This window comes from Diorhabda sublineata, chromosome 9 (genome assembly GCF_026230105.1).
Source record: "Diorhabda sublineata isolate icDioSubl1.1 chromosome 9, icDioSubl1.1, whole genome shotgun sequence".
Classification (NCBI taxonomy): Eukaryota; Metazoa; Arthropoda; class Insecta; order Coleoptera; family Chrysomelidae; genus Diorhabda; species Diorhabda sublineata.
Window position 1 is genome coordinate 18980262 of NC_079482.1, and position 13833 is coordinate 18994094.

Sequence of the window (13833 nt, forward strand, 5' to 3'; positions counted from 1 at the left end):
AATCAGTTACTGGAATAATCTATAAAAGCTGAAACAGGCAAAAATACTCCAGGCAAACTATAACCAAAGAAGAATGTATCAAACTAAGAAAAAATCTCCAAATTCCAATTGCGGTGAAGACCTGGAAATTGCTTTGTTTTTATAAAATAATCAATCTTAGAACCAGCAGTTAATTTATTATATATAGGTACTCCTATTTTATATTATTGTATGACTTCAGTTCGAGATAAATGTTGTGTAATTCATTTGTATTTTGTAACTTTTCTTCAGTGTAGTATTTTATATTATCTGTTGTTTTCACAAACTGTTTATTATCGAGAAAAACCATAATTCTCATGTTGCTGATTCAGTAGTTCAGATATTTATATTAGTTTATAAAATACACAAATAACAATCAAAACTGTCTCAACATATGTGGTATTTTATTTGCATAAACCTAGTTTTAGTACAAATTACAGTATAATCAACTATAAACCCAATTTTTCAAACGAAAAAATCTTTCGACATTAATCGAGACTCAATTGATCTAATACTTAATTTTCAATTGCATTTAAGTAAGTGAAACAAAGATTTATAGCTTACAAATCTATTTATTTTTAGAAGTTGTTCTTATAAAAAATATTTGAAATTAATTCACTTTTGCATTAATTACTCTGGCATATCTCCACCTGGTACAAGCTGCAACAAATAAATATCTTTAATACATAGTTGTACCTTTTCTTCTCAATTGGTATGCAAAATGCCATTACGAAAGTGAAGGTTACAGTAACATTACAAGCACAACAAAACCCTCTTCAAAGAACAATCCAAGATACTGAGAAACAGTCACCCAATTTGAAAGAAATCAGTCAAGGCTGATCATTGTGTTTATTACTGGTCATTGATATAATGGCAAAGCACCTCAAGAAAATGGCTTCACACAAAATGCAAAGATGAGGAGAAAGCTCTAGGGGGAACATCCTGAGGAGCACAAGAGAACATATTAAATCAAGGAAATACGTATATGTAGATTCCTTCCCTTAATACATAAAGTAGTCTCCAACCTATGAATTTTCATTTATAGAGCCCGGACACAATGGCTGAATTGCTAAGTGTATCACTCAATATTCAATTCCAGCATTACATTACATATAAACTTAATTCTGAGAAAATGTTAAGATTATTTTACTCAAGAAGTCATCACAGATACGATAAAAATGATAAATAGTTATTTTGAGAGACAAAATATTATGCTATTTAATACGTTTCATTGCAATTTCTTACCATAGTAATGTTATTTCCGTTAAGTAATATTTCATCAAGTTTCGTTATTCGCCTTCCCTCCGGTGTATTTTCATACTCTGTAACATCATCTAATAACATATTAACAAAATCATCAAATCCTAATAGAGTTCCAACGATTTCTTTGTCATTTTTCATAATTATATGAATTCTTGATCCTATACATTTGTCAACCAATTCTAAAATCACCAAATTTAGATATGCAGTTTATTTTGAAAATACCTGGTTTTTACCTAATGGTAACAGTGTTGAAGTTGTAACCGGCATAGTACTCATTTTGAATAGAATAAATTTTATTTTTTACAAAATTTGAATGTACAGAAAAATTGTGTTAATTATTGACAGTTGTGACTTGTGACAAGTGATGGGTGATGGACATTTATGACGCCAATTTTCATTTGAATAATTTATGCAACTTTCGTTTCCAGAAATTAAATAGCCTCGCATCACATCAATATCTTCTCTTATGTTTACAAAAGAGCGCGTAGAAGTATTTTGGAAAATAATAATAATAATAATCTTTATTAATAGCACTTGGCTAGAACATATACATATACAAAATTCCATATTCACACAGAAAGAAGATAAATAAATCAAATACAGTACTTCCAGATAAATAGCTACCACTTATATAACAATATTCTCTCTTATAAATGTTTTGCACAAATTCTTGAACTGCGATAGACTACCCGAATGCCTGACGCTTTCAGGCAGTTTATTGTATTGCTTTAAACCTTTGTAAAATAAGCTATTCTGGCTGAAATTAGTAGATACCCTATTTATATAAAAATTATTTTGTGACCGTGTATCATATTTATGTATATCTCTTACAAATTTACAGTTTTGTAGTAGGTGTTTAGGTACTAAATCATTCAACATCTTGTAAATAAATATCATAGTATTATAAGTTATAATTTGCCTTACACTTAAAAGATTTGTTGTTTTTAGCATATCAGTTATTCTAGCATATCTGTCACAGTTCAAAATCATACGTAATGCCTTATTTTGTTTTTTCTGTAAAATATCTATCTGGGTATTATTCATCAAAAATAACAATGTGGAACAAAAATAAAAATTGTGGAGCAATGATAGTTTTATAAATAGTTAACTTAGACCAGCAACTCAAGTTTTGTGACGTACGTCCTAATACATTACTTTTTTTAGCAATTTTATTTGTTATAAATTTATAATGCTCAGAAAACGATAAATTTTCGTCTATTATACAACCTAGGTACTTATATTGTACTACCCTTTCAACCATTTCATTGTCTATTTTAACTACACTGTTTGCATTGAGAGTCAATACCTTATTTTTATTTTTCAGAATCATCAATTTAGTTTTATTTATATTAAGTCCGAGAGAGTTCATATTCAACCATTCAAATAAATTACTGAGTTCTTCATTTAGTGTTTGTATTATTTCATCAACATTATCACCCACAGTATATATCATAGTGTCATCAGCAAACAGCTGGATTCTACATTTTTTTATAGCCTTAACAATGTCATTTATATATAGAATAAATAGAGTGGGTCCCAACACCGTTCCCTGTGGTACACCATAAGTGGTTTGAGCAGCTACTGAAATATTATTATACTTAGTTACTTGAGTCCGATCAGTTAAGTAATCTTGAAACCACTTGAGAATGGATGATCCAAACCCATATTTTTCCATTTTGTGTAATAGTAGCTGCCTGGAGATTGTCTCAAAGGCACGCTTAAAATCTAAGAAAACTACACCGACAAGATGGCCCTCTTCCAATGCCTCTTTCCAATTAAACATCACAGTTTGTAAAGCGCTTTCACACGAATTTTTATGCCTAAAACCTGTCTGATAGTCAGTAAAGATTTTATTTTCTTCAATATATTTCACTATTTGATCATTTACACATATTTCAAGGAGTTTTTCATATGGTGGTACCATATCGATAGGCCTGAACTCCTCACATTTAATAGTATCCTTAACTTTTTCAACTGGGATGACCATACTGTTCTTCCAAGAGTTTGGAAAAATTCCCTTCTCTAGGCTGCTGTTAATTATTTTAAGAAATTTGTCTCCTATTGCTTCAAACCCGTATTTTAATATTTGTACCGTGATACCATCTGTATTACTTTCTTTATTTTTCATCTTTTTTACTATTTTTCGTAGATCTGTCATTTCTAAAATTTTAAATTTTTCCATTCGCATTTAACTTCTATATTACTTACAATTTCATTTTGATTATTATTTTTCACTATTTCTTTAATACTGTCTAGGAAAAATATGTTAAATTGTTCACTTATTTCTTTACCTGTGATTCGTTTATTATCAAATATTATTTCGGGTTTAGGTCCCTCATTTGTTTTGGAATTTATAAGTTTTTTTATTGTTTTCCACATTTCTGTGGGGTCGTCCTTCAACAAGTCAATCTTATCATTGAAATAATTAGTTTTCGTATTTCTGATCATTGATACAACTTTGTTTCTTTGTTGTCTATAATTGTTCCAGTCCTCATCAGCTTTTGTTACTATGGCTCTTTGATATAGATGATCTCTTAGTTTAATTTCATTACTTATCTCTTCATTCCACCACTTCTTATCTCCACATTTTTCCGTATATACCACTGTTCTTTCTGGAGCAAACTGATTTAGTGCACATAGTAGATTATCGATTAAACATTCAGCTAATTTGTTTGTGTCTGAGGTCATGCCATGTCCATAAGTTTAAGTTGGAATCCCATTACATCCATAGATTTGTAGTTTCTATAACTTTTTTCTTTACGTTTTTCAATATATTTACTTTTAAGATCTACTGTAATAATTGAATGATCGGTAATTTTAGGGGTTGTTAGTACTTCGTAGTTAATATTCTTTTGGTTTGTGAGAAGAAGATCAATTTTTGTGGATGATATCCTTGTTACTCGAGTATACTTATCAATCAACTGGTAGATACCATGTTTTGCGATTAGATCATTAAGTTTAATACTATAAAAGTGATTACTTGCCAGATCTATATTGAAATCACCCAAAATTATAATAATTGCATCCTGGTTCAGGTTTTCCATGAAGTTATCAAGTTTATTTAAGAACTCTGCATCACTTGTGCTCGGTGAGTGATATAAAGAATATAGATAATATTTTTGTTTTTCCAAGACAATTTCAATTCCTGTTATCCATAAATTTCTATTATCACTTATATTAAGAATATCTTTATACCTATATCCTTTTTTTATGTATATTATTGTTCCTCCTGTATGAGCACTTGTGGAAAAACTAATTACCGAGTTATATCCTATAATCTCTATTTCATTTGAGGTAAAATCTTGAGTAACGTGAGTTTCTGAGAGACATATAATATTTGGTTTATTTTGATTTGCAATCCACGTTAGCTCTGTTTTGTGTGTACTTAATCCCTGTATATTTAAATATAAGATACTTGGTCCTGGTTGCTATATTACGTTGTTTCTTTTATGTATTTCAGGATATTTTATTTTTTCTTGTAACTGTTCTACTACTCTTTTATTCGCTTCGCAGGTTTTTTCATATGCCTTATGTTTACTATCAATGTGTGGTATTTTTAATATTTCTGCTGCATATTTACAATTTGCGCAACATATATCTCTTGAGTTACACTCAGTTGCTTTATGTTCTCCTGCGCATATTTGACATGTAGGTGTTTCCTTTTTGCATTCTTTCGCGAGATGTCCAAACTTCCAGCAGTTATAGCACTGCTTTACATTTAGACTGTCATTGAAAAATCAACTTTTCCATCCTATATGTATTTTTTTCCTATTCTCAATGCATTCGTATGTATGTACATCCATTTGCAGAATGACATTCATGTTTCCTCTGTATGTTTTAATTTTATGCACTATCTTTAATTCTCTCTCCTCTAGCTCAGTATTTATCAAATTCTGTAAAATAATTTTCTCTATGAGACTGTCCTCATCTTCTAACTCTTTTGGATCTACATTAAATACTATTATCCTAGGATTTTTCTTTTCGGGTATATTTACTTTATATGAATGACCCAAAGAAGTTTTAATGCTTTCGCACACATTCTGTACCTTTTCTTTTCCATTCTCATTGCACTTTATTGCCACTCCTCCATCTCGTATGTACTTAATTTTTGATACACCAATTCCAAGTCCACTGGGATTAATTTTTTCTTCTATTGTCTTTTTTGTATATTCACTTGTTTGGGCACTATCCTTTGGTTTTACTATTATGACTTCTTCCTTCTGTTTTTTCATTGCCAGACTGTAATCACCTTGTCCATTAGCTAACTTCTTTTTTAATTCATCAATTTCTTCTTGTAGAAGGTTAATTATTGTTGTTTTATCATCTATTATTGTTTCCTTACTCAATAATAACTTATTGAATAACTCCAAGGATTTTCCATTATTACATTTTTGACAGTATAATTTCATTACTCGGGAAGAAAGCTGTAAAACTTTTACTTCTGATGCTGTAAGCCCTCCACAATTTTTGCATATTGCATCTCTACATCCATCACAATCAAAAAGGTCCTTATTTTTAACTTTGATTTGTTTACAAATTTCGCATTTCATTTTTGAGGTTATCTTTCATGAAAATTAAAAGTTACCATCAAATATGCAGATTTCCACAGTGCTTTCAATTATTATAGAAAGACACAACTTCACTTATAGAATTCCTATTCTTTAGCATATATTTTTCCACTTTTTTTTCAGTATTTTTCTGTTATGAATCAAACACGCCGTCAACCTCGACATAACCTATATATGCAATAGGTGTCGGAAATATTAAGGAGCGTACTGCATTTTACTGAATGAGATGAGAGGTACTGAACAGGAGAAAAACAATTTTGTTTGAGAAAGTCGAGGTTGCTGGACCAAAATCAATAAAAATAAATTTTATTAGTTAAAAGTGTGGAGGGTAGAGGTAAGGAGAATAATTTGGGTATATGAAAAAGTGTACACTTTGGCAAATACAGGAATGAATGTGAAATAGCCACGCTCTTCAATGCGCGTTACTAGATGATGGTAGTAGGGATTAGTACGGTACCTCAAGTAGGTATACTTGACTACTATTGTGTTCGTTAGATAGTGAAGAGCCCTGCGTGGGTACCTACTTTCATTGTTGTTACTGAATACCGAGATAGAATATATATTTTATTCTGGGGTACAGAATTTGATTATTTACCCTACTAATTTACCGACCGCATATTACATCTGAATACTTTCTCATTTTAACTTCGTGACTTTAGCACGTTTTTCGACATTCACTCCTGTATTTGCCAAACTGTGTCAACTAATGGTGGCGCCAAATCAGCATTAGGGTAAATTTTAAAAGTTGCGTCAAATATTATTTACACACTGGACAACTCTTCACACTTTTGTACGACACAAGTTGTTGAAATTCTCAATAATGAAATATATTAAATTGTATAAGTCGGTATACATCAATTTATCTACAATTGTTACATTCATACCATACCCTTTGTCTACACCTGCACCATACGATCGGATCCAATGGGTCATATGCATAGTTAGGGTTGTCAGGTCACCAAACCTAATAGCCGGACAGACCAGCCAATTTGGCCGGACATTTGGGTAGAAAGGTCGGACACCCTACATTATTGAGGATTTTTCCTCAGTGTTAATAGGTACCACAAAAAAACAGTAAGACTTTTCTAACTGAAAATAAAAAGAATCCAAAACTTCTTCTGGTTAAGTTAAACCATAGAACAAAAAAAACTTCTCTTTGAGTTACACAATAAAAAATAATTATTCATATTTTTGATTTACCGAAACCTGTTTTAAGAGCTCAGTTTCTTTAAAAATATATTTGTAAAAATCCTTACATATCAAATGTTATAGATTAAATTTTACAACTAACATTTTGGTAACAGTGTCAGCATGTAGGTAATCTGTTGCGTTCTTTCGTCCATTGCTGACCTATCAAGAAGAAAGCTCTTTCAACGTTTGCGGTATGTCTGGGATAGCAAAGTAATACTGACAAATAAATAGGAATTCTAAAAAGCTATCTTAACTTATCATTGATTTAAAATGGGCTACCTAAAACCTTACAACTTTGCCCAGGAATTTCTTGATTTTGACTAATATCGTTTTGGGAGATTTTTATTTGCAAATTGCAATTATGCCAAAACAAATCGTTAGCTACAGTGTTGTTTGACTAAATCCCGGGAAAGTACCCGAAAAAAAAAAAAATAAAAATGGGTGGGCAAAGTTGTAAGCAAATATTTCAACTTTACCCACAATAATGTTTTTAAAAAGGTTAGTGCATGTATAGGAGTTGAACAATCGAACGAATATGTTTTAAAATATTTTTTTTATTACAAAAATCAAAAAATATCACGAAAACTTAATAAAATTAAATAAAAAATAGAAACATTTGTTCATAGAAAAACTTGAAACTAGGTTATAGTTTCACTGTAAAAAACAAAAGTAGATTTTTACTTATAAAAAAATCACAAAATAAAAATATATTTTTTAAGTAATGGTCAGTCTAAAGTTTGAATCTTTCGAAAATGTCGACCTCTTTTTATCTCAGGCTCGTTAAGTATCATTTCTATATATAAAAAAGTTATATCAGAGATATCATCACAGTTGGGATAAATATAGTAACTTTCGTTTTTTCTTAAAAATTTTATGGTGCATGTGTCGTCATCATCAGACACCGACAAAATTTTGCCAATGAAGTGCTTCATGGTCTTTTTTGTTGCAAAACGAACAACAACATATGTGGGCTAAATTCGTTATTAGGTTCAGGTACACATTTGCCTGCTTCTGCCTCTTCTTCGATTACTTCCATAGTCTCATCATCGTCTTGAATATTGGCTTCGGTTGATGTATGCGCTTTTGATTCCTCTTCAAAAATCAATGTTTTCTTCTTCAATTCCATTTTGGTCTGTTTCATTTTCTTTATTATTTAGTATATCCTTAAATCTGACCGATTCCCCAGGTTTAATTTTTAATGTTATTATCTTTCCTTTTCTCAAAGTTTCACCCTGATTATTTTTCCGTTCTTTGAGATAACCCAATGAGGTATTGTCGATCTCTCCCGTAACGTGTTGTTCAAATCTTTTGTTTGGCATCTTTTTTAAAACTTCGTGAGGATTGAATGGACAAATTCCTGTCGGCTGGAAACCGCTTTGTACATTCTTTGTGACATTAGTTTTTATTTTTTCCATTAATTTCAATGGAAGTTGCGGGAAAATGCTTTTCTCAACACAGTTAATTGTTGGCTGTTTTAATTTTATATCTGTCAATAAGGACCTCCAAGCTTCCTTCACTGGCCTGAAAAGACTAACATCCAACGGCTGGGTTATTTACGCCGAATTCGGTGGCAGAAATACAAATCTGATGTTAAGTCTTTGACAGGCTCGAAGAATATCCACATTTATGTGTGAAGATAAATTGTCTCCAATTACCACTTGAACAATTATTGTCTTTTTTGCCCAAGGGACAATTATTTTCTGGAACCAGCCTGAGCCTGAGTCAAACCACCCTGACTTGCTTCTATTGTAGTGTTTGTGGTAGTCCTCCAGATACCTATCGTAAAGACGCTCTGACTTATATACAATGTATAAAGGTAAAAGTTCACCGGTGGCTGTTGCAGCAAACTTCCACTTTTGGTGGAATTCATATACCTCTCAGGATACTTGGTTCCTCTACGAAAAATGCATTTCTGAGTACCAGGATTGTCGCTTAAGTTTGTTTCATCGTAGTTGATTATATGTTCAGGCTTAACTCCATTTACTGTTATTCCGAGGCAGTTGAATCTTCCATTTCTTCTTCAGTCTTTTCAGCGCTAGAGCGTTTTAAATTATGGCACTGTCTTTTAGTCAGAAGGTGTTTGTATCTGCGAATAAAACTGTCCAGCCAAACTTTTCCAGGAAGATTTGGTTTCTTATGCCTTTACTATCCAAATAGTTTTTAATTAGCATCCTAATCTCTATCATCGTCAATGGAGAATCATATTCTGCACATGCTATAAGAACATCTACAACGTTGCGTTCTTCGATGTTTGTAAGCGCTGTTGGATGGCCAACATGTTTGCTGTGTTTTTCGTTAACCATGTTAAGAATGGTTTTGCGGGGAATGTTAAGTTGACTTTGGGCATCTCTAGAGCTCATAGCTCCAGTAATTTTTGTAATGGCGCGCCCCCAACTTTTTTCTGTTACCACGTGCCACATCTGCTGCAAAAAATATAAAACACGTGTTTTTAGAATTTTAATTATTACTATAATATGATCATTGTTATTATAATAATTATTATTATTAATTATTGATATTGTTGCTATTTTAGTTAAAGGAAGCATCCAAAACAAAAAAACTTGGTATGACAACATTGCCCATTTCTTTCCATCGCCAATATGATATTTCTAATAGATGCAACTCAAATTAAACATAATTATGTTGGTAAGGAAGCAGTAAAGTATACTTATACCAAATTTCGTTAAATTATATTGAATAACAAACTCACAGCATACCTTAGCTTTTCATGTTAAAAACCGCCAAAAATATGCGTGAATTTCCTTACCTGATTCCTAAGAGCAGCCTGCTTCATAACTTGCTTAGAAGCGTTCGCGACGACGGTTAGGACACTTTCACAGTGTTGCCGAAGATATATAAAATATATAGTTTAAGACCTTGCGTCTGGGCAAAGTTGTGGCCTCTGGGCTAAGTTGTAAGGTTGTAAGTTGTTGTAAGGCACTTGTGCTATCTATCTACTAATATAGGATCCTTAGTTCCATTTCCAGATTTTAGTGATCTTGAATTTGTTGACATTTGTATAAAAGCATTATAATATTTTCTTTTCAAATGCGTCGCTAAATTTGTCGTATTTCCACATGTTTTGTATGTGTTACCACATAAATTACAAAAAACAGTTTTAGTAAAAAAATTCCACACTGCAAACATTAAATATAAAAAAATAACAATAACACAACGAAAAGACACAACAAATCACACCACGTAATGTCGCTTGCCGCCATTTTACTGTACACTACACACACAAGCAACATAACACAATGCAGCTATGGTTGTCATGGTTACACATAGAGGCAGCACTTATATAAAAGCTTGCGCGTTGATGTAAATATATATTAAAAAAATTGATGATTTCCATTCCGAGTCTGTTCAGGCGTTCTACCCAACCGATTTGCTTAATTTTTTTCTTTCAATGAAAGGTATTGATGCACAGATCAGCCATCAACCATCGGATTTCATCTAATTTTCACCATTCTCAAGTTATACTCAAATGCGATTTCCCCCTGTACATTACTTATGGGAGTTTTTCACATACACACGTTCTATCCTCAATATCTCAGGTTCTATTCAAGATAGAGACTTCGTTTTGGTTTAAGAACTGGAGAATGCGGAGTTATTGATTTTTGTAGGTTTTTGGCAATTTTTCTACATTCAAAGATCTATATCTCAGGTTATAATATAGCTACAAAGTTCGTTTTGATTTGAAAACACTAGCTGAAACACCTTCTTTCTTTTGAGTTTTTGAACACTTAAATCCGTTGAGTTGGAGAGGAGCTAGGCGCGGACATTCAATGTGGAGTTATGGATTTTTGTAGGTTTGTGGCAATTTTTCTACATTCAAAGATCTATATCTGAGGTTCTAACATAGCTACAGAGTTCGTTTTGATTTAAGAACACTCGCTGAAACGCCTTCTTTCTTTTGAGTTTTTGGACACTTAAATCGGTCGAGTTGGAGAGGAGCTAGGCGTGGACATTCAATGTGGAGTTATGGGTTTTTGTAGGCTTTTTTTCAATTTTTCTACATTCAAAGATCTATATCTGAGGTTCTAACATAGCTACAGAGTTCGTTTTGGTTTAAGAACACTCGCTGAAACGCCTTCTTTCTTTTGAGTTTTTGGACACTTAAATCGGTCGAGTTGGAGAGGAGCTAGGCGTGGACATTCAATGTGGAGTTATGGATTTTTGTAGGCTTTTTTTCAATTTTTCTACATTCAAAGATCTATATCTCAGGTTATAATATAGCTACAAAGTTCGTTTTGGTTTAAAAACACTAGCTGAAACACCTTCTTTCTTTTGAGTTTTTGAACACTTAAATCGGTCGAGTTGGAGAGGAGCTAGGCGCGGACATTCAATGCGGAGTTATGGATTTTTGTAGGTTTTTGGAAATTTTTCTACCTTCAAAGATCTATATCTCAGCTTCTAATATAGCTACAGAGTTCGTTTTGGTTTAAGATCACTCGCTGAAACGCCTTCTTTTTCTTTTGAGTTTTTGGACACTTAAATCGGTCGAGTTTGAGAGGAGCTAGGCGTGGACATTCAATGTGGAGTTATGGATTTTTGTAGGTTTTTGGAAATTTTTCTACCTTCAAAGATCTATATCTCAGGTTCTAACATAGCTACAGAGTTCGTTTTGGTTTAAGAACACTCGCTGAAACGCCTTCTTTTTCTTTTGAGTTTTTGGACACTTAAATCGGTCGAGTTGGAGAGGAGCTAGGCGTGGACATTCAATGTGGAGTTATGGATTTTTATAGGTTTTTGGAAATTTTTCTACCTTCAAAGATCTATATCTCAGGTTCTAATATAGCTACAGAGTTCGTTTTGGGTTAAGATCACTCGCTGAAACGCCTTCTTTTTCTTTTGAGTTTTTGGACACTTAAATCGGTCGAGTTGGAGAGGAGCTAGGCGTGGACATTCAATGTGGAGTTATGGGTTTTTGTAGCCTTTTTTTCAATTTTTCTACATTCAAAGATCTATATCTGAGGTTCTAACATAGCTACAGAGTTCGTTTTGGTTTAAGATCACTCGCTGAAACGCCTTCTTTTTCTTTTGAGTTTTTGGACACTTAAATCGGTCGAGTTGGAGAGGAGCTAGGCGTGGACATTCAATGTGGAGTTATGGATTTTTATAGGTTTTTGGAAATTTTTCTACCTTCAAAGATCTATATCTCAGCTTCTAATATAGCTACAGAGTTCGTTTTGGTTTAAGATCACTCGCTGAAACGCCTTCTTTTTCTTTTGAGTTTTTGGACACTTAAATCGGTCGAGTTTGAGAGGAGCTAGGCGTGGACATTCAATGTGGAGTTATGGATTTTTGTAGGTTTTTGGAAATTTTTCTACCTTCAAAGATCTATATCTCAGCTTCTAATATAGCTACAGAGTTCGTTTTGGTTTAAGATCACTCGCTGAAACGCCTTCTTTTTCTTTTGAGTTTTTGGACACTTAAATCGGTCGAGTTGGAGAGGAGCTAGGCGCGGACATTCAATGCGGAGTTATGGATTTTTGTAGGTTTTTGGAAATTTTTCTACCTTCAAAGATCTATATCTCAGCTTCTAATATAGCTACAGAGTTCGTTTTGGTTTAAGATCACTCGCTGAAACGCCTTCTTTTTCTTTTGAGTTTTTGGACACTTAAATCGGTCGAGTTTGAGAGGAGCTAGGCGCGGACATTCAATGGGGAGTTATGGATTTTTGTAGGTTTTTGGCAATTTTTCTACATTCAAAGATCTATATCTCAGGTTCTAATATAGCTTATTTAATGGATTCGATGCGAGCGAGAACAGGTAAAATATTACAAAAGTAAGTGAAATATGAAGATGGTATATAGTAAAATAAAATAAAGTTTTCTTAAAAAAATATCGAATTCGATACTCAAAAATTAATATCGAATATCGATATTTCAAAATAAAAAAAATCGACGATATTTATCGATTAATTTTTGAAAATATATCGATAGTTTGATATATCGATATTTTGTGCCCTTTCCTATGAGAAATGCCGGACACCGTTTATATTCGGCAGACACGCATTCAAAAACATAACTATGTCCGGCTTTATCTGGACGCCTGGATACGCTATGCATAGTATATGTAATATATTTGGGCTTTTTGGAAACTGTGGCTCTGGATCAATTAGATTTAAAAGAAAATTCATCGAAATCGGTATCGGATTTTTCGGTAGCTATAGGCGTGAAATTATGTACCACGAAAACAAAAAGCCAAGAACGTTCACTGTAACGAGGTAGTATAGCTAAGACAATTGTTTGAAAATTGGAAAACCCCCTTCTATACACAGGTCACTGCTTCAGAAGTTCTTCGACAATAATTTTAAAAAATGCAGGAGGGGACATATTAACCTTGAAGCGCTATGGAGGATGGCAATCCAGTACCGTGGCAGGAGGATACGTCGAAGAGTCTATTAAAAATAAAATTAACGTTGCTAATAACATCGTCAACTCCATTGAAAAACCACTCGAACCCTTTACGGAAATGGATCATGCAGTTAAAACAATAAACTATTTCTAAAATAATCTTGTAACGCAATTATTCTGACTGAATATTTCATTAATAATCTTGTGAATTTGGCGCAGGTCAATTCTATTAACAAACCATTTATTAATTCATTTTCCAGATAATTACTTTCTGATTTTCGAAATGTTGATAATAAAATTTCCAAGAAACATTACAATAGGGTCCTACTAGGGATTGTCCTAATGATTACTTAGAAATTTTGCAGGTATATATGGTGAAACTTGGTCTCCCCAAATTTGTATAATTTGTTTTGCTTAGAGTCGCTTACGTT

At 32.7% G+C, this 13833-nt stretch overlaps 1 protein-coding gene across 1 annotated transcript; it reads right to left on the minus strand.

Annotated features, from left to right (window-relative positions):
* Positions 1-415: 415 nt before the first annotated feature.
* LOC130448670 (U6 snRNA-associated Sm-like protein LSm5) lies at positions 416-1644 on the minus strand. The gene is made up of 3 exons (XM_056786134.1): positions 1515-1644; positions 1264-1460; positions 416-678 (listed from the first exon to the last, which is right to left on the minus strand). The coding sequence occupies exons 1-3, from the start codon at positions 1555-1557 to the stop codon at positions 649-651; spliced, it is 270 nt and encodes an 89-aa protein (XP_056642112.1). The 5' UTR covers positions 1558-1644; the 3' UTR covers positions 416-648.
* Between the last annotated feature and the right edge of the window lie 12189 nt (positions 1645-13833).

Excerpts from the sequence above, each read along its gene's own strand:
- LOC130448670 (XM_056786134.1), bottom strand. The coding sequence starts at position 1,557 with ATGAGTACTATGCCGGTTACAACTTCAACACTGTTACCATTAG. Across the intron at positions 1,461-1,514 it reads TTCAACACTGTTACCATTAG|AATTGGTTGACAAATGTATA; the intron begins GTAAAAACCAGG and ends TGGTGATTTTAG. Across the intron at positions 679-1,263 it reads ACGGAAATAACATTACTATG|CTTGTACCAGGTGGAGATAT; the intron begins GTAAGAAATTGC and ends TATTTGTTGCAG.